Source organism: Copadichromis virginalis, linkage group LG17 (genome assembly GCF_057382275.1).
Source record: "Copadichromis virginalis isolate Kocher_CV1m ecotype Utaka linkage group LG17, C_Virginalis_male_GT1.1, whole genome shotgun sequence".
NCBI classification, from domain to species: domain Eukaryota; kingdom Metazoa; phylum Chordata; class Actinopteri; order Cichliformes; family Cichlidae; genus Copadichromis; species Copadichromis virginalis.
The window spans coordinates 20949715-20971177 of record NC_140634.1 but is presented as its reverse complement, the minus strand read 5'-3'; the positions used below and the strand labels follow the sequence as shown (position 1 = coordinate 20971177).

Below are 21463 nucleotides of genomic sequence, written 5' to 3'. Positions count from 1 at the left end.
TTCATAGTTCTTTTTCCACTATTTCTCCAAATGTCGTTAACACCAAATTGTGCGCCCACCATCTGAAAGTTGCAGCAGAAATTGAGTTTTTGGTGAGTCTGTGGCTTCAGTTTCCTCTTCTTAGTTGACGGGAGTGGTACCCGGTTTCCCCTTTAGCTGCAAGGTTCAACCGGTTTTGCTTTCAGAGAATCTCTTCTGCATACTTTGGTTGCAGTGAGTGGCTATTTCAGATACTGTTGGCTTCCATTTTCCTCTGACATCACCAAGACATTTTTGGCCAGAAACTGCCGCTCACTGAACATTTTCTCTTTTCAAATCTTTCTTTGTAAATTTTAAAGACGGTTGTGCAGGAGAGCAGATGGGCAGTTTTAGGCTTTGTTCAAAGTCCCTTAAATCACATTTCTCCCCTATTCTGATGTTTAGCTTGAACTTCAGGAGGATTGTTTTGAATGTGTTCGAATGCTTAAATGCACTGGGCTAATAAAAGGGCCAGTGGGTGTATGTGCATCAGTAAATGAACACTCTTTAATTTTTAATCTCAGACGATACTCACAAAAAATTTATTTAATTCTCCTCTAAAATATTGAGCTTTCTGTTCCAGTGATGGATATTCCTGTTAAACATAGCCAAAGTTTCACATAATGAGATCACTTTATGTGCAGTGAGCCAAAAGCTTCACAGGTTAAACTGTCTGGTCTCGAAATGATGTCACATATCCTTATTGTAGTGATCTCAGCACATAGCTGAGCACTGCAGTCCCGTCCTGTGAGAGGCAACCAATCAGAACAAAGTTGGTTCAAACAGGGGGAGGAGCCAAAGCAGCTGCAGCAAAGAAGAGTTTAAAACAAATAAGGATATTAAAAATAAATAAATAATACAAAAAAAAATATGTAAAAAGTAAATATTGAAACTTTACTGTTTTACATTTCAAATCTTTATTTAAACTGTATTAAGCACAACAAATGTAATGTATAACGAATTAAAACATAAACCTGTTAAAACCGCATGATGCCAAATAATTAAAAGGCTCTGAGCACAAGCAGTGCTGTGGTGGTCATCCTGTCACGGTCAGGTCAAATAAATTCAGAGCACCTAGAATCTCTTTGGTCTGGAACATTTTTGGCAAACTGAGAAAGCAGCAAAAAGCGCCAGCTGGACCACAGAAAACGCCGGACCATGTAAAAATTTAGCGTCTTGTCGATGTGCAGTTCAGCCCTTTGACCCGGGTTTGAGGGTGCTGAAAGGCTTGGAGTTCCGAAGCGAGCCAGAAATCTCCTGCAAGAAGCCGGTGAGGTGCAGATCCTTCTCAGACTTCCTTCCGTCAAAGATGACGACAAGCGTAAAGTGCGGCTCCGGCCGCGTCAGGTAGTATGTGCTCTGGACCTTGTCATCATAGAAGTGCACCACTTTGTCCAGAGTGTTGAGTTCAGCGGCGCGGTCTCCCATCATCATGATGACGTTGGGCCAGTGTGTGAGCGGCCGCTCTCCCGATGGCAGTGACACCACAGCGGGGAACTGCTCCACGCCCTTCGGTGCTTCCCGGTACGAGTGTGGGTGGTGGTAGCCGTGACCCTGGAAGCTTTCCGAGCCGCGGTTGTCAAACACAAGCGACACATTGCTGGCATCGTGTTTGCGTATGAAGGTGGAGATCTTGCCGTAGTAGTCCGGGGTGGTGCGGGCCGTCTGCGCCCTCATGTCAGCCGGTACCGTCTGCTTGCTCAGAACTTCGTGAAAGTAGAAGCTGAACTTGGCGAGCAGTGTCGCTTGGAAGCGCTGCAGCCACACATAGAGGTGCGGAGGCTGCACTGCCTTCTGGGACTGACCTCCGAACAGGTGCTTGCGAGTCTCCTTCTGCCGCTGGAACAGCTGACCCCAGGTGAGGAGCTTGGAGTTGGCACCGTGCAGGCTGAGCAGGGCGGGCAGGAAGTGCCACTCGGACAACTGGGCTTGGCAGCGCAGCAGCTGTGTCACTACGTCCACCTCCATCTGGAAGCCCTCCTCCACCCGGCCCACAATGGGATGGTGAAACCTGGAAGAGCAAAAAAGAAAGAGAAGGAGGTGAGGAAGTAAAGAAGGAACCAATCCATCAGTCAGTCATTATTCCTCCTGTTGGGTCTGACATTATTCATCTTTTCCAGGCCTGAAACAAACACACACTGAGGCTCCAGTGAAACAATCACTTCTGAACAGTGCTGACAGACCTGCAAAGGCAAAATGTGAAGAAGTTTTGAGGGTGCCAAAATAAAATCTCTCTGAGGAGACAGAATCCTTTATTTTCTCTTCTGGCCTAATTTGCAGAAACCTCAAAGCAGCTGAGACAAACGTCTCCCCCAGATCTGCTGACAAGGCAGAGAGAGAGAGCAAGCACGTTACAGTTTCTCGCCGGTTCATGGCTGGCTGACCCGTTGACGTGTGGCGCGTCACGCCGCATTCCGCTGCAGCTCCGTCAACAGCTCACTCGCTTTCTGTTCCTGCTGTGGCTGCAGCACGCCACTTTGCTGACACGTCTCTGGGGAAAACACCAGATTCCTGAGCTCAAAGTTTCCCTTCAACAACCTCAATATGTCACTCTCTCCCTTTCTCTCTCGCTCTTTGTTTTTTTACACTTGGGTCCAGAAGCTTTTGAATAATGACACAATTTTTGCCAGTGTGCACCACCACAGCAGGTTTTAAATTAAACTATGAAGAAATGATTTAAGTGCTGACTTCCAGCTTTAATTCTAGGACTTTAATTTAAATACTGCATTACCTGTTTAGGAATTACAGACATTTCTATGCACAGTCACCTGGTCTGTGTCAAAATTGTGTCGTTGTCCAAATACTTAACCGTACATGTTTGGGGTTTTTTTAATCTCGCTTTTTTATAATCAACATCAAAGGACCAAACTACCTGGGTCTGGAAGTCTTAGTTGCTACAACTATGTTAGTTGTAGTAGTTTCGAACTGTTCCATTTAACTCTTACATTGCAAAATTAAAAGATTTTCTTCAGTAAAAGTAATCTGTAATCAGATACACACTTGGAGCTGTATTTCTGGAGGACGACCTCGAGCACTGTGACCAGCTCCTCAGAGTTGACATTCTTCTGGCTGCCCAGTGAGTGCATTTTCTCGTACAGGTCAGCCATCTCCATGCGGGCCTGGATGAAGTGGCAGAGCTGCTCTGAAAGGTGCGATAACAGGTCCTCCAGGTAGGAGGCGGAAGAGGAGGAGTTCAACTGGCCGTGGCGCCCCATCATCACCACCTTCCTGAGTTCGTTGTACAGCGAGGTGTAGATGGTGCGGATGGAGTCCTTCCGGCTGAAGAAGGACTGGCCACCTGCAGAGAGAGGGGTGTGTGTCAAGCTACAGAAACACTTAGGTGCTGCAGCGCCACCTGGTGGTGGAAATTAAATTTGGAGTTTTAAATGTTTAATTGAGTACAAATAATGGACAATAAGAAATCATTACTTACTTATAATGAAGATGAAAACATAATAAGTCTCAGCTCAGACTGGATTAAAATTCTGACTGAAGCAGCGATAAAAACAGTTGGAGCTGTTGTGAACAAACGTTCTGCAAGGTGTGATGCAGGACATCCATCGAGGACATAAAACAAATTATAAAACCTAAAACTCTGCATGCACAGCACTACATTTAAAAGCTGTTTATTAGGAGCAAAAAAAAAAAAAGATAAATACTTAGAAATGTTTATGTTCACAGCAGGAAAAAGGAGTAAAAACCCTGAAATCACCATTATGGACTGAACCCAGATTTCCCAAAACATTCCCATATTTGACGTTTTAAAGAAGGTGTCATTCTGAAGGAGACCACTCGCATGAAATATTTCACCACAGGTTAAAGGTGAATGCTCAGAACAGACTTGTAGTGATTGCAGTGACCCTTTGCTCTAAGGGGAACCACACAATTCCAACATTCCTTCCACAGCATGAGCGCCACAGGCCATTTTATTATCATGAACTGACATTCATATTTGCAATTGTTCTCCTAAATTTGCTATCATTTCTTACAAATAGATTTTTTCTCCTAGACTTTCGTTTACTTATAAACATGCTCCATTGTCCTGAATTTTTTTCTTACAAATATGCCATTTTCACCTGAAACTTTTTCCCCTCATAGATTTGCGCGTTTTTTAAAAAATCATTTTAATTTCATTTAATGTCAATGAAATCAATTACACATCGACGAATTATTCTACCTTAGTACATGCACAGACCCCATATATACTCCATTTTATCTGCTTTAATCCACCACACCCTCCGTGTTATGGTGGGAGTTATACAGGGGACCACAGCAGCAGAGAAAGCTACCTATTTTCTGTCCCAGGAACGTCATGTTGTGGTACACCTTCTCCGCCGCGGCCAGGTGAGCCAGAGCGGCCAGCAGCGCGCTCCAGATGCTCCCGCTGCTCCTGCTGCCGTCCTTCTCCCGCTCCACGTAGTCCTTTGCTCGGTCGAAGGAAAACATGCCGAGCTGGGCGAAGAAGCTCTCCAGGATGGCCCGCTCCCGGGGAACGGGCCGCAGCTCCTCCACCTCCATGGTTCGCAGATACCCCCGAGCTAACTGTTAGCAACGGGAAGTGTGTGTAAGAAAAAACACCAACTGATAAATAGTGTGGTTAAAAGGCTAATTTTACATACTGATCCCAGGAAACCCATTAAATATAAACGTGAAACAAAGAAATTAAAACACGTCTATTTAAAGCTAACAGGCCAAGTGCAAGACGCCATATTGACTACGCCGGATGTAAACACTACGGAAAGCCGCGGACGTCAATTCATGAAGAACCTCCTAAATTGGGGGCGATAGAGGAGGGGGTCTTTTATTCAGCGGCGGATCTAGAGAAATTTTCTTAGGGTGGCATGAGCGTGGCAAAGAAATCAAATGGGGTGGCAAAATCAAAGCCTTTTTTTTTTTCAAACACACATGTAGGTGGTTACATATGGTTAAACTAATTTAAATGCAGTAAGTATACACGTTTTTCATATAAATATAGTCTATAACTTAATTATTATCTGTAGCCCACATAATTACACACTTTAGTTACATAAAACATGTGAGTTTTGATGTTATGTACTGTATAGCCTGTATAATAAATAAATATGTAGCCCAATAAGTATAAAATCCAGAAAGCTACACAACATTGGGCGGTTCATTTACAAACACAAGTCTAACTTAAGTTTCACTGTTTTTTGTTAGAAAACAATCACACTGTTGGATGCTTTAAATTACACAAATTGTCAGAAATCTGCACTGTCATGAACAAAAATTTAAACCTAATTTTCATGATTTGTTGGATTAACCCACTGAGGTCTGAAATACAACCGGCCATTTTTGACTCCTTTTGAGTTTACGTTTGTATTTCACCCTCAGATTGTTTCATTTTATTTTTTTCCCCTTGCCTCGTTTGGTATCTTTTCAGCTCAACTGAATTTAGTTGTTTTTCACTGGCATTAGTATTACTGATCTGAAATCACACAAAGAACTTAAAATCCTAGTTGTATTTTTTTACTGTAAAAAAACCCACAGACATGCTGAGTAAATTTTTACAACTTGAAATGCAAATATAATATAATTGTACATTTTGTAAACTATTTAACTATTTATCTAAAAATGCAGCCAATACACCTGCTGTTTTTTCATTTTGTGTAAGAATTTAAAAATATTACTAAAACTAAAATGAGAGAACAATCAGGTGTCGCACTAAGATGCCCCACAAATGATGTGTGCCAGTAAAAAAAAAAAGTTTCTCCACCAAAAGACAGAACAGCACAGGGATAAACCTGCAGGCCCAACACTTGGCAGGCCTGACAATAGTTGGTGTATCACTCCGCTGGTTTTCTACTTAGTGACAGTGTTTACATTGCAAATGTGCCTTTGTGACATTCATTAGTGCCCTCACTGACACACAAAACAAAACGACTACACAACAGAACAACTACACAAGACAACACAACACACTAAGAATCCACTCCACACTAAACTTCACAAATCTCCCACATCTAAGCTCTCTCTCTCTCCCTTGCTCTGTCTCGCTGCCGTTACCGTCACTCCTAAAACTTTTCCCTCTTCCTAAACAATCAAATCCCACATGTTGACTTATTTTTTTTAATTGGTCGACATGGTGCATTTTTCCACCAAAAAGAAATAGGGTTTTTTTTTCTCTTTCTTTACTGTTTTCGTGCTGTCCTTAGAAAACGCTTAAAACACGCACACACAAAAACGTGACGACAGTATTTAGAAAAAAGCGTGGCTTATATATATTATCATAACTCTGGATTTACTGGCCTGTAATTAAAATTTAAAAACTTTAAAGTCTGAACTTTCAATGTGGGCTGAAATAGAGAGTCAGCGTGGCTGCAGCTTGTTGCTATGTCAGCTTACATCAGTCATGTGATTTGGAGGTGCAGCGTGTCTGTGGACCACAGAGGGTTAATAACACTCACCTTCATTCCATTTCCAGAGTGTAACAACCAACCACCTGTTTAAAATCCGAAATTCCCATGGTGTTGTTCAAAATATGCTCTGGCACAATTAAAAGCATGGCTTGCTACTGAAAACAAGAAAAAAGCTGTCCTGCTATGGGCTGAACCATTTGTTAATGGTGCAGGGGAGGAACACTATCCAATATATTCAGTTTTAGCATTTATATTCATTGTTGACTGTAACTACGCTCAAACTGGTAATGCTATCTTATTTGAATAAACAACACTGTCATATGCAAAACTGGGGTGGCACTTGGGGTGGCAAGGGATCATTTTAGGGTGGCACTTGCCACCCCATGCCACCCTTCTAGATCCACCCCTGCTTTTATTGTTAATTTATTTTCACTGTCTTTAATTTGTTATAAAAATCCAGATTTTTTAAACTCAAATTTCCAAGAAAAAAAGGTCAAATTTACAAAAGTAAACTGACAAATTATTATGAGTTATTAATCCCAGGAGTTCAAATATATAAATTAATATGTAAATTAAATACAACATAACTTTAAGAAGTGAAGTTATATTGTTCTTTGACTTAAAAAAATATTTTCGCCAATATTTTTCCCAGTTTTCCTGCACGTTACTATTTTTCATCATGTATCCCCTCTAAGTAACAACAGGAATGAACCAAATCCCAGGTTTAGACTTATTTTTCACTTTTATTATTGAAAGCATATTAAAGTTATCTTTTGTGGGGCTGAAACTGTGGAAAACCTCCCAATACTTTATCTACAGTTAATGTTTTTGACACAGTTATTTAACAGAACTGTTTTGTGCTTTTTTGTACTAAATAACACTCTGAATATGTTTTATATTAATTGGTTTTTGTTTTTGTTTCATATATATTGCTGTTATATGTCCTCATTCTTGTTGGCTTTTAACCGGGCCCTGAAATATGTTGCAAGGACTAAAAATAAATGTAAAATTGATGTTGCTGTCAGGGGTGTTGGTGAAGATATATAACCTTAATATCACTTAAGCCAGGGGTGTCCAACTCCAGGCCTCAAGGGCAGATGTCCTGCAGGTTTTAGTTGTGTTCTTGATCCAACACAGCTGATTTCAATGGCTAAATTACCTCCTCAGCATGTCTTGAAGTTCTTCACAGGCCTGGTAATGAACTAATCATTTGATTCAGGTGTGTTGACACAGGGTGATATCTAAAACCTGCAGGACACTGGCCCTTGAGGCTTGGAGCGGGACACCCCTGACTAAATCTAAGCACCAATCAAAGGGGATGAAGTTCCTGTAGTTCCTCTAGTGGCCACTTGATGCTGCTTCAAACAGTGAGTCAGTTGCCATAGACTCCAATGTTAACGTGTCCAACTTCCCAGCAGACATAAATATGGTTACAGCCTGATGCAAGAAACAACTTAGGCCTGTGCTAATAGGGTCACTTCCAGTACCAAAAAAGCGGCTTGGCAGTGACTAATCCCATCTTTTATATACAGTCTATGGTTTAAAGTTTGGCTTGCCCATTGATTTCCCTCAGGATTCATTTGCTCCAAGAGTCTTTGGGGATTCATATGTGCTCAAATTGTGGTCATAAATATTTTGTACTTGTAAATCAAATGCATATTTGTGTACTGAGTTTTGTAACCTTGTAAACCAAAATATTTGAAAAATGTTATGTTTCTGCATCTATGTGTTAGTTGAAAGCCACATGCAGCCAGGGAACCCGAGCACAGAGTTTTACATGTAGTTTTTTGCTTTATATCTGTAACCAGACCTTAACAAAAATAATTGTAACTTGTGTAAATACTTTTACAAACACAAATCTTTTTTTACACACACAGAAATTCTCATCTGTAGATGCACAAGCATAACATTTTCACATATTTTGGTTTACAAGGTTACAAAACTCAAATACTCACAAATATACATTTGATTTACAAGTACAAAATATTTATGACCACAATTTGAGCCCATAGGATTCACTAAGCTCCAACATCATGTCATGGTGTTGAAGTCCCTTTCAACAACTACACTTCCCATGAGTCTTGGAAATACAGAATATTATAAGGTCTTTCTCTCTAATTCTCTCTTAAGGCTCTCTCTCTCTCCAGGGGTGGATCTAGCCCCCCTCTTAAAAAGTTACTGCTGCTTCAGTTTCGCACAAACCACATCTCCTCTGATCCTCCTCCGCTCGTCGCTGCTCGGTAGGTGGCATAATCTCTCTTTCCTTCAATAGCTCTCCCCTAGTGTGTGTGTGTTCATAGTTTGATCTCAGTTAATATTTTTGACTGATAGACATTTATGGTGTGTATTCAAAATAAACTACTGATATTAAATCACCACTATGACTGTGTGTGGGTTTAATATTGGAGCATAAGACCAGGCTACAAGAAATTTGAGCTGTAAATTATCCGCAGGTTTGTGCACCTGTGTGAATCAGTGGGAGGAAGATATAATTAAACAAATTCTTGTTTTGAGTATTTAGTCTATTGTAATTTGTTAAAAACATTAAATCATTTTGCTTTATAGTTTTGGATATACACTCTACGGCCACTTTATTAGGTAGACTTTTTCAACTCTTTGGTAACACAAACACAAACATTTATTCAGCCAATCCTGTGGCAGTAACTCGATGCATTTAGATGTGGTCAAGATGACCTGCAGACATTCAGGCTGAATATCAGAATGAGAAAAAACATTATTTTAACTGGGTTGAACGTGGCGTGGTTGTTGGTACCAGATGGGCTGGTCTGAGTATTTCACAAGCTGCTAATCTGGTGGGATTTTCTAACACAACCATGTCTGGGATTTACAGAGGACAGTCCAAAAAAGAGGAAAATATGAAGTAAACTGCAGCTCTGTGGGAGAAAAAGCAACAGTAACTCAAATAACCACTTGTTATAACTAAGGTATGCAGAAGAGCATTGCAAACTCAAACTTTGCACACAGGCTAAAGCAGCAGAAGACCACATTGGGTGCCACTCTTGCCATCTAAAAATAGAAAAGAAAACAAAGGCTACAATTCACACAGCCTCACCAAAACTATGCAATACAAGACTAAAAAATGTTTTGTGGTCTGATGAGTCTCAATTTCTGCTGCTGGCTGAAACTTAAGTAATTATAACAACAACAAAACAAAACAAAACAAAAAAAGAGTAATTATAATATACTTTTTTAAAATCCCAAGATTGGTATTTTTTGATACAGAACTTTAACATTATTTAAACGCATTTAAACACACGGGGTAAAAAGATATGAAATTATGTCATATATACTGTTTGATAACAATATTGTAATTAAGTAAAATCAAAATAAATAGAATACAGTAAAAAGGCACACATTTAAATGAAAATATTAAGTAACAAAATCACACGTAATCAAGTAAAAGCAGAAACTTTTTTTTAAGTTTTTAATGCTGGAAAGAAAAACTGTGTACAAACTGCTCCACATTCATTACACAGAAAAGCTTTTAAAATGCTGGCAGATACAGAATCACTTTTATTAGCCTGTACAAATGCAGTGGAACAGAAATACATCTGATCTCAACAATGTGGTAGTTAAAGCTGAGCTGAGCTTCACAGTCAACTATAATTAGACTTTAATTTATGTGCTGTGACACAGTGAATATCCCCTGAGCCTCAGACTGACTTTCCATTCGTAGTGGTAAATAGTAAATCACCCCACATAAACCAAAATAAGGACAGAAGAGTTGAAGGTAAACTGACCTTTCTTATCAGCTGTACCTCAGCTGTACCTACGTTCATCATCTGAAAACCATGATCAACAATGTGGAAAGATTTAAGCCTTTCAATCAGTTTGAGTTGGGAAGATTTCACAGAATATTAAGGCCATGTCAGAGGATTACCAGAGTGGGTAGGATTCATCCTCTAGCAACCACGAATCGTCACACAATAAAATGATAATTCGCACAGTAACTACAGAGGTATTTGAAGGGAAAATGATCAAACCGGTGGATAGATACTTCTTGTTATTTGAAGCTTGTGAAATCTCCAACTGTATTCTCAACAGGACATAATTGATTTGACTTAAGTGTGTCAATCTTTGATTTTTCATCAGACACCCGATAAAAAAAATTCTGCTGTGATGCAAGACAAGAACAGAGGTCTCTCTGTGCTCTGCTGTCAGGAAGAGAAGTATTTCCCATGGCATCATAGATTAAATGCTGCATTTTGAGCGGAGCTTTAAAGCTCTTGAAGATCATTGGAAGCTCAGAAATTCCAAGAAGAATGGCAAGAATGATTATAGATATTATTCTGTTTCATCAAACGGTAGGACATCGCTTTCCATGTACACTGAAAAAAATGTTTTGTTCAATTTACTCAATTTTTTTATGACAAGTGGTTGCACGAAATAAATTTGTTTGAATCCAGAAATATTTTTTAAGTACACTGAATTTAATTTAAGCGAGTAAAACCAACATATATTTTTAAGCTACTTTAACTTAACTGTTGTGGATACGTCTTAGTCAAATATTATTAGTAAGTCCAACTAAGGTCGTGTTAAATGTACCAGAATAATTTGTTTCCTTTACACTTATGTCCCAAACTTATATTCAAATCAATCAAATTGTTAATTTCTCTCTATTTCAATTAAGTTAAGTTTCCTTAAAAAATATTGCTTACCCTGATTTGTAGTTTTTAAAAACGTCAATAATGAAAACTACAACATTCTTTCACATCATTTATTAATGCAAAATTTGTTGCAAACAGAATAAGAATCCACATCTCTAAGGGAAATTGCTGCAATTTGTATAATACAAATTACAAAACTTTTGCCTATGAACTAGTAGCTTTAAAAAGCTGTATTCAAACAAAACAGAAACTACAGACAAGAGAAATGTTAACCAATGTTTCTCTTCCTCTAAAAAAGAAAAAAAAAAACCAAACTCCTTACATAAAAGAATAAAACACTACCAGCAGTATAATGTATCACAATTAGAAACTGATGCATCCACAAACTAACCAGTTTCAGACTTGCTGTTCTGCGATCCATATTTAGAAATTGCATTTTAATAAGGTAATTAGACTTAAAATTAAACTTGTGTTTTCCTTACTGCTTATTGACCACTGTCTTTCCATTCTAGTCCTTCCTTGAAGATTCTGAATGTTTTACATATTTTCTGACCTAACATACTCGCTTCAAAACAATTAATAGTCTTTAAAGTGTTACCAGTGTGCTGCAGTGTGGTAATCATGAATGGTTTTTTTTGTTTTTTTTATCCGGTTGAGTTAACACTGATTATACGCAGGGCAGCAGCTATAACTGAATAATTACAAAGTTGCTCTTCAAGCTACTCAAATGTACCACACGTGAAACATTCATTATTGAAAGTTAAAATGTTCAATCGAAACATAACACAGAACAAATGATGGTTGTACAAGAGTTTCACTCCTATTCACAAGAGCACCAGTCATTGGTAATTTACATAACAGCATTCTCTTGATGTGTTATTTTAGAAATCTTCCTATCCAGTAGCAATTTTGTTCTTCAGCCCAAAGACTTTGGGGGAGAGCTTTTCAAATTCAAATTCAAATTTTATTTGTCACGTACACAGTCATACACAGTACGATATGTAGTGAAATGCTTGGACAACTGCTCGTGACCTAAAGAGAACAAAAAAGGAAAAGGCTATGAATAAGATAGGAAATAAATATGAAAAATTAAAAAGGGTAAATTTAACTAGGAAGGAATAAAATATAAATTAAGGTTAAAAATGAAATAACTGTACAACACAAATTAGAATGAAGGGTAAATTTAACTGGGAAGAATAAGATAAAGATAAATATATAAATTAAAGTTGAAAATAAAATAACTGTACAACAAAATACACAATACACAATATAGAACTATACAAGAATGTATGAAGAAATCTAAATATAAATAAATATATACACAATAACAGCAGCTGTACAAGTATTAACCGGAAATGAAGAATATAGTGACCAGTGTTGTGCAAAACCAAAGTCCAGAAAGTCCAGTGTGTGTGTAAGAACCATATGTGTGGGTCAGTACTGTGTGGTGGTGTGATTGAGAGACCGTATTGCCTGCGGGAAGAAGCTCCTCCTCAGTCTCTCTGTGTTGGTCTTCAGGGAGCGGAATCGCTTTCCTGACCTCAACAGAGAGAACAGTCTGTTGTTGGGATGGCTGAGGTCCTTCACGATCTTCACCATCGAATCCCATCAACACTTTCTAAATGAATTCATAATAGTCCTTCAATTCCTTGGGGAAGGCTAGGTTTAGTGCATAGATTACTTCAAGCATCAATGCACAAGCTTGGGCCAGAGATCCAATGTTGTCCATGACTATCTCCCCTTCAACAAATATTCCAATGTCATCATAATGTCCATTTTGTCCATCCTCCCTGTTGATGACATAAATGCCCATGGTGTGCTTCTTCAGGTCTCTCTGGATATCATCTCCTTCAATGTCCTAAACATTTAATAAAAAGGTAAAAGAAAAAACAATTAACTCTACAATTAAATTCCAATCTAGTCGTTTGTGTGTGTGTGTGTGTGTGTGTGTAATACACACACACACACACACACACACACACACACACACAGATATCTATCTAAAAAGTGTGTGTATAGATGACTTGCTTACAATGACTTAAATGACTTACAAAGAACTCCCGAATAAGGCTTCCGTCCTCTTCACCAAGGTAGAGGCAAAGTGCCCTGAGAACTGCTTCCCTTTTCACTTTAACATCACTTTCAGCCTGTTTAAAGAGAGTTGCTGATTAAACCAATTTGGAAAAAAGAACAATGTCTGACATTCGCAATAAGTAAATTTTATCATATGTCAGTTCAAACATAGTAAATAAAATTTATATATGAAATTTCAAAATTTAGATTGCTTGGCTGGTCACCTAAAACGGCTTATTGGACTCACCAGTGACCTGCCACTTAAGACAAAAGAAATCCAAATAGAATTTGCAATTAGGGCTGCTCAATTAATCGAATTTTAATCACGATTACGATCTGGGCTTTCAACGATCATTAAAAATGACTGAGCCGATTATTAGCCCCTCCCTCATTTATCCGCGACACCTTAAAGGCCAGTCCGTGAAAATATTGTCGGGCATAAACCGGTCCGTGGCGCAAAAAAGGTTGGAGACCGCTGATTAAGAGGACCCGAGGGAAGCTCGGAAAGCTAAGCAGAAGTTATTTGGAGAGGAGAGAGTGACTGCTGTTGGTTGAAAAGAGAGGTTAAAAAAAAAAAAAAAAACTTCAGTGGTGTTGCACACTATTTTATATTATTTTTTAAAGTCATTGAAGCCGGTCAGAGCAGCACACTCCGTTTTGTGTAACTATTTTTAAATCCCTGTAGAACCTGAACCGTGTAAGCTAGCGCAATAATTTGTTTTGCATATGAAACCGGAGGAGTTGTACTTACATCTGATGCCATCAGCTTGTCCTCGGTCACGGTTTCCTTCCACATATAGCTTTGCAAAAACTGCATAGAAAGCGCTTGCAGGAACAAAAACATAATATTCCAGAAACACGCTTTGCCGATCCGATCAGCTGTTCGTAACACTTCCCACAGTGAATCAGACGTCAGCACGAACTATCACATGTCCGCCATTTCCTGGCCGAAACCGGAAGTGACGTCATTTTCGCGGAAATGTAGTTTTTTACTTGTAGGCCTTAAAAGCCTATACTGGTCATGTTTGACTTTTCTGAATAGTTTCTGGGATGCTTAGAACTCGAATTGCACTGCTGGAAATCGTTTATTTTGATGCACCTTCTGTTTTCTTTGCAAATTTGCATCATAGGATTGTTTTTTCGTTTTTCCTGCAGTATATAAAAATTGGTGTATCTCCAAAATAAAACTATGAAGACACTCAAAATAAATTTCCTGTTGTTGTAAACTATTTTTTGCAACTTTTTTGTATTTAAAGTTTTGAGGGATAAACCTCTTAAATTTCTCCAAGTAGAAATATATGTAAAAAAACAAAACCGATTTTCAATTTTTTTGTAGTTTATTGCAACTTTTTTGCAATTTATGTAGTTACTATGGACATAATGCATACATATTATTAAAATATGGGCTATAACAGTTGTATAGCAACTTGAAATGCTCCCACAAATGGCACTACAACATGTAAAAAAATAATATAAGCTCTGGCGGACTTGGTTCTATGGTAGGTCTTAAAGGGTTAAATAAATATCGTCAAATAATCGAGATCTCAATTTCAGTGAAAATAATCGTGATTATCATTTTTGCCATAATCGAGCAGCCCTATTTGCAATATTCAGATTTACCTCTTGCATGATCTGCAAGTGGTGGGCAAGTTTCTGCCCAGAAACACCGCCCTTCTTCTGGAAAACTGTCATCAACTGAGGTGTAATTCTGTCTAACTGTGCCGCGAAGGTCATCTCCAGTTGAAGTGTTGTAATACACTGGAATTCAGCATTTACCTGTAACACACACACACACACACACACACACACACACACACACACACACACACACACACACACACACACACACACACACACACACACACACAAAAGAAGACTGGTGCTTAATCATTGGTATGATTATTTTGTTATTTCTTCATTAAATGCTACAATGCAATTGCCATCACTTCATAAAGCATGATTATCATATGGGTTAGTATACAGTGCATGAAGGATGTTACTACTGTTAATCAAAGAAGAAATGAATGGCATCAGTCCATTTAACGGGTTTAAAGGGTTTTAAAAAGCAGATATTTGTCTGTTTCAGGTGGTTGGCAACACATTTTCCTGTGCTCTTTGTCCACTGGTGGGAGTGTCTCACCTGTGAGGTCAGCGGGGCAGAACTCTGCCATCAGCAACAGAGAGCAGAGAAAATTTAGATGTGCAACTAAAAACATGCTTGCCATGTAAGCCCCAAACATCTCTGAAATTGCTCTGCAAACTTCAGAGTACTTATACTTCAGGAGTCCTGTGGGTACCGTAAAGACTCATGTATGCAAACAAACCACATTTTTTTTTGCAATCTGATCCTTTTTCTCTTGGCTGTTTCCTTCAGGGATCACCACAGTGAATGATCCACCTCCATCTAACCCTATGCTCTGCATCCTCTTAACTCACAAGAACTAAATTCCTGTTTTTCATTTCACTTTCGCAAGTTTTTTTTTTTCTTTTGTCCTGGATAAAAGAAATTTAATCATATATATTAATTGATATTAATTAATATCAATATTAATAATCACAAGAACCCTTAAGATGAGATAGATAAACTTGTCCCTGCAATACTGTGACAAATACTGTTGTGATAAATATGTAAGGAATTTGCATGTACTTACCAAAATAACACCATCTTCTTGAATAAACAGTAACACATAAGGGGAAGAAAATCTGCCAGAAAAGGAAGACAAATAAAAAATAAAAAACTTTAGAAAGACAAACAATTACCGTTTCCAAGCCATTAGTGCATTACTTCATGATACTCCCTTGTAACAAAACAAATCTTACTTGTGCCTCTGTGCAAACTACAGATGGCACGATACCACTTTTTTATGTCCGATACCGATATCATAAATTTGATTATCTGCCGATGCCGATATGAATCCGATATAGTGTATTTTATAATAAATAAAACTGTTTTTATAAATATTTTACTGCATTTTGTATAAGTTCATACTCAGTTTTAAAAACAAAACATTAAAGCTATTCTGTTATACCTGTATGCAAAAAATACACTGCACCCAAAATATTTTATACTTCAGCAATACTGATCAACCTAAAAAACTTACACCATCCTCCTTATTCAGGTATTCTAAACAGTACATAGAAATATTAAACTAACTAATAGGACTGCCAACTCCCAGCAAAAATATTAGGAAACCACCCCGCACCCTCCGCCTGATAATGCTTAATTGACGTAATCTACTTTAATGCACAGAAATCAATTATTTTTCTATAATAATTTGATTCAACATTTTTCTTCAATACAGTTGCAGACAGCGCAGACAGCGTACCTTCCCAAAGGAAAAAGTGCTATATGTACTACTATTACTAGGGCATATATTAGACTTAATATTTACTACATACAATAATGGATCTCTATACATTTAACCAGATCACCACTTTGGTAGTAAGATTTAGAATAATTATTTATTAAAAGCTAGACATTTTAAATGAGAATAAGAAAGAAAATTATGTCTTTGTGTCTCCCTTTCCCTGTTAATGCCCTACCTGGCCCCTGGCAAAACTTTGCTAGATCCGCCCCTGCACAGTTACCAGATGTCAGCTACCTAAAAAAGGATCCTGGAGTTATTTGTCTCTCAGAAACAGTTCATAACGTCCCTTCAACTCATTCATGTGACCTAAAATGTAAACCTGTTTCTTCATTACCTGTTCAGCTCTAATGATTCAGTAAAAACTTCTCCTGGTTTCACCTTCATGTTTCCTTCTCACCACATATCCAAACTATCATGACCAGCAGCTATTACGGCTGTGGCTCCAGAAAACATAAGCGGATACTAGAAGTAATATTAAAAAAATTCTAGCAACAGCTTATCAAGCTTAAACGTGCTGCTGTTGTTTATCTGCCGTTTTCCTCTTTCTAGCGCAAACTGGGTGACTAACAAATGAGAGAGACTAGCGACAGAAAAGCCGATCAGCTGATAATCGATCAGTTTCATGATTGAAGTAGCAACAGGAGAGGGAGGGGGGAGAATGAGGGAAGAAGTTTTAGCTGTTCAGCATGAAGACACCGAATAACTCCAGCTTTGTGTCTTTTTTCATTCTAGCTGAAGTATAAAACAAATCGCTTCCTTTCCCCCTCAATACAAAACTCCGACAGCCAGTCCAGCTGTGGCTCCATACATCGGTTGTTAAGCTCAACATGGAAATACTATGCAAACATAAAGAGATGAACTTACACACTTGCTTTACTTCTCTGTGTTAGTTTTCTCTGAGATTAAATGCAGCGGTTTGGAAGCACGTAGCGAGGCTTTAAATGCTAAACCAGACCGCTGACAGGTCTTGCACTCAACAGCTCTATCAAGTGAAGCAACTTCTTTTCTGAGTTAATTTCAGTTCTGACAAACATCACTCTCAGTGCCTTTTGATCTCACATTTTTGGCAACCACTGAGTTATTCTCCTCCACAGTTTAAAACCATTATTTTTTTCTGCACAAAAGACGTTGTGCAACGCCAATCCTACTTATTTCCTACTGCACCCCTGACTGTGCAGGTGCGTTCAGAAGCCCCCTCCCCCGCCCGACTATTCCTTAATGCCAATGTTGTGGCGGGAGGGACGATTTCTCCACTTAAAACTGCAGGCGACTGTACAGTGAACTTTACAGCTAACTACAGAGAAATTGCCTCATTCCATAATTTGTTAGTACAAAGTGTGCCACAAGAACTAAGCTAAAAACATATGACATTTTAACGCATCAATACAATTACTCTTTTAATAGAGCAGTAGCTAATAGAGCACATAGCTAGCTTAAGTCAAATTCATGACAAAGTTCAGAGGTGTACAACTACTTAGACTTCTTTCTCCATGTGCACACGTCTTAAAGAGTCAACATGCTTTGACTGAGGTAAAAAAATAAAACAAAAACGACCGTAAAAGGTTTACTTACCGAAGCTAGACCACCTTTATATGAAGTTGTGCGATTAACTTGAGCCCGCTTGCAGCACACAAAGAGCCCGCTTCTTCAGTCCGCGCGCAAAATGGTGGCCTGTCCTAACGCATGCGCAAAATGGCCCAGCAGGAGGCTATGAAAAACATACTTAAGCATTTTGAGCTACATTTAATTAACTAAAATTAATTGGATTAAAACGCAGGGAATGTATTCTGGAGTTACTCGAATTATATATGTAGACAGGAATTACTCATTTGAATTGAAAAGATATACCAAAATATAATATGCTATATTTAAAAGGAGACAATATCACTTTTTTCAGTGTAGTCTGTCTGTAAGGGTTATTTACCTGCTGCCTTATGTTTTACTTGAGTCCAGGGCCCTGTTTCAGGAAGCCGGTTTAGTGGAAAAACTGAGTAAGTATACCCTGAGTTAACGAAAACTCTGGGTTTTCGGTTTCACAAAGCGAGTTCAGCTGAAGCCTGAGTGAGTCACTATGACGACACACTCCGTGAAGCTAACCTGCCCCCTAGTAGGTTTACTACAACTAACCCTGACTGTCTCCGCCCCTTTGTCGGAAACCTGACTGTAGGAAGTGTCGGACATGGCGTGTCCCTTCCTTGAAGAGCCAGTAGATCGTGAAGCCCAAATTCTCCGCAGAGCTCACCGCCGGGAGAGAGTGATCAGAGCGCGTTTGGACATTTTATCATTTCCTGATGATTTTCTGTGCGAACGTTACCGTTTCTCAGCACAATCTATAAGTTATTTGGATAACATCCTCAGGCCATATATTACGCATGTGACACATCGCGGACATGCTCTCAGTTCATTGCATATTATTTGTATTGCACTTCGGTTTCTTGCAAACGGGAGCTTTCTGTATAATATTGGTGACGCTGAGCACGTTTCCAAGGCTACCGTCTGTCGGGCAGTCAGGAATGTTACAGTTGCACCGAAACGTCTCCTGTACTCGTTTGTGGTGTTCCCCGGTCACAGACCCACAAGATTTATCAAAGAGGGATGCCACAAAATTGCAGGTATCAGGATGACCAAAACTTAATTCATGATGTGGTGATACTTGAACTACTACTTAAATTGTACATTTATTCTCACGGTTCCCAGGCGTGATTGGCTGTACAGATGGCACTCACATTCCAGTCATTGCTCCTTCAGTAAATGAAGGAGACTATGTGAACAGGAAGTCTTTCCACAGCATTAATGTACAGGTACATAGTTCCCTGTAGCATTTCAAACTAACAAATTATTTCATTATAGTAATGGATGCTAATTTGTGTTCTCTGCACTGTGAAGATCATATATGATGCTGCCAACATTATCACAAATGTGGAAGCCAAGTGGCCAGGCTCTGTCCATGACTCACAAATATTCCGTGAATGTACACTGAGCACAAAATTTGGACATGGTGAGTTGAAAATACTTTAAAATATATAAAGACCAATTGCTTCAGGGACATTTGAACTGAAGTGTATCCTTCTGTCTTAGGAGAGTTCACTGGCTACTTGCTTGGTGATAGGGGGTATCCATGTTTACCCTATTTGCTTACCCCTTACCCTGACCCTGAACCGGGCCCACAGCAGCGATATAATCTGGCTAATTGCAGGACAAGAGCCAGAATTGAAATGACTATCGGAATGCTTAAGGCCCGGTTCCAGTGCCTGCAAAGACTCAGGGTCACCCCAGAAAGGGCATGTGACATTATTGTGGCATGTGTGATTCTTCACAACATTGCCACAATTAGAGGAGAACACTGTCCTTCTGAACCAAACATCAGCAGTGATCCAAACCATGAACATCCTGACCCTCCCACGGACATACAAGATGGAAGCGCAGTCAGAGACACCATATGTCACAATCATTTCTTTTGACCCATCACCTCAACATGTTGAAAGAAGAATAAACAGGTTTTTTGTTCAACTGGCTTTATTGGTCGCCTGTATTTCCTGTACACAAAGTATTAAAAGATGTACACCTCATAAAGTGTCTCTGTTGCTTCCTCCTCTGTAACAGCTGTCAATGTTTCTTCATTATTTTCCTGTAGTAAAGAAATAAACAACATTGCTGTTCTACTGTAACCTCATATAATCTGTGGAGTATTACTCACAACTGCATGTTGGTCTGGCTCAACAGGAGGCTGCACCAGATGCAGTACACCACCACCATCAACTGATAGAATATGAGGTTTATACAGGTCACTTATAACTTACAAGGGACCAAATGGCAATTAACAAACATATAGCACTCAGCTTACACTTCATTGTCATTATGCTCTCAAAGACAACCAAGACTGAGGGAAGGCAAAATCAGTAGGTAAATAACTTCACTACAAAATAATCCATTATGGTAAAGAGTTTATCAAATGAATGAGTAGCACTGCAAAGGTGACTGTGAAGAAAGGATGTATGCACATCATGTATTATTTTGGATTTACCCCCTATGTAGGCACTTGTGTCTTGCGGGGTTATTGACTCAGAGGATGTCCCCGCAGAGATGCCTTCGGCCACAGGGCGCCCACTGTTTTGGCTGAGGGCCAACTGCTCAGCCTCTGTGAGTGGTGGTGGTGGAGGACCCCCACCTGTTTTTCAGGCCTCCGCTTTTTTTCTGTTGGCTATAACGGGGTCACATTTGAGCATACAGAGTAAGCAAATATGTACTTGTAATGTGCTCAGATAATTTCAATAAGTGCTTACAGAAAGAAAATTAATGTAGCCTCTAACTGCAATTGATTTACATGGGACAAACAGACCAAGCACTATGGCTCATAATACAATTACACCTTACCTGTTTGGACTATATTTTTATATTTCGTTTTTACTTGCTGCCAGGCACGTTTGGGGCCTGTTGGGTTGCACCTGCGCTCACATCACATCACAAAATAAAATGTATAAAATAACAAATAAAATAACATATGATAAAATAACGTGTTAAATGGGTGGAAATCCCTAGATCAATGTTTAAATTAACACTCACGCATTGACTCTGTCGGCTATGTTTTGCCATGCATGCTCCCTTTCTTTTGCAGCTGTGGCTGTGTTACTTTTTTCCGCGGAATTTGCATGTTATCGGCATATGCTGCCATCAGAATTTCGGCCTCAAGCGCTGTAAAATACATTGACCGCGCCTTCTTTCCCTCCGTCTCCATGGTGACTCGCTTAATCTGTGCTCCGCTTATCAGGGCTTTATGTATCCTCGTGCGCGCGCTTAACTTGGGGTTAAAGCAACTCCGCGTTGATTGAACTAATTGTTATCAGCCTTTCTGAAACCGAATATTCCGAGTTGGACAGTTCGGGATTACTCAACCCTGAGTATCATTTTTCACTCTGAGTTTTCTAAACCGGCTTCCTGAAACAGGGCCCAGCTTCTTAAAGAGTAAGCTGCAAATCCAAACAAGCAACACTACAAAAAC

The 21463-nt window shown here is 39.1% G+C and overlaps 2 protein-coding genes across 2 annotated transcripts; both read right to left on the bottom strand.

The window, feature by feature from the left end:
* Positions 1 to 542: 542 nt before the first annotated feature.
* On the bottom strand, positions 543 to 4758 carry kics2 (KICSTOR subunit 2). The gene is made up of 3 exons (XM_085437255.1): positions 4308 to 4758; positions 3019 to 3316; positions 543 to 2029 (listed from the first exon to the last, which is right to left on the bottom strand). Exons 1-3 carry the CDS (start codon positions 4534 to 4536, stop codon positions 1210 to 1212), a joined length of 1347 nt encoding a protein of 448 aa, XP_085293381.1. The 5' UTR covers positions 4537 to 4758; the 3' UTR covers positions 543 to 1209.
* A 6361-nt stretch (positions 4759 to 11119) lies between these two features.
* On the bottom strand, positions 11120 to 18119 carry LOC146689383 (uncharacterized). The gene is made up of 5 exons (XM_085436853.1): positions 18037 to 18119; positions 15748 to 15799; positions 14717 to 14872; positions 13075 to 13170; positions 11120 to 12881 (listed from the first exon to the last, which is right to left on the bottom strand). The coding sequence occupies exons 3-5, from the start codon at positions 14828 to 14830 to the stop codon at positions 12642 to 12644; spliced, it is 450 nt and encodes a 149-aa protein (XP_085292979.1). The 5' UTR covers positions 14831 to 14872; positions 15748 to 15799; positions 18037 to 18119; the 3' UTR covers positions 11120 to 12641.
* Positions 18120 to 21463: the final 3344 nt, after the last annotated feature.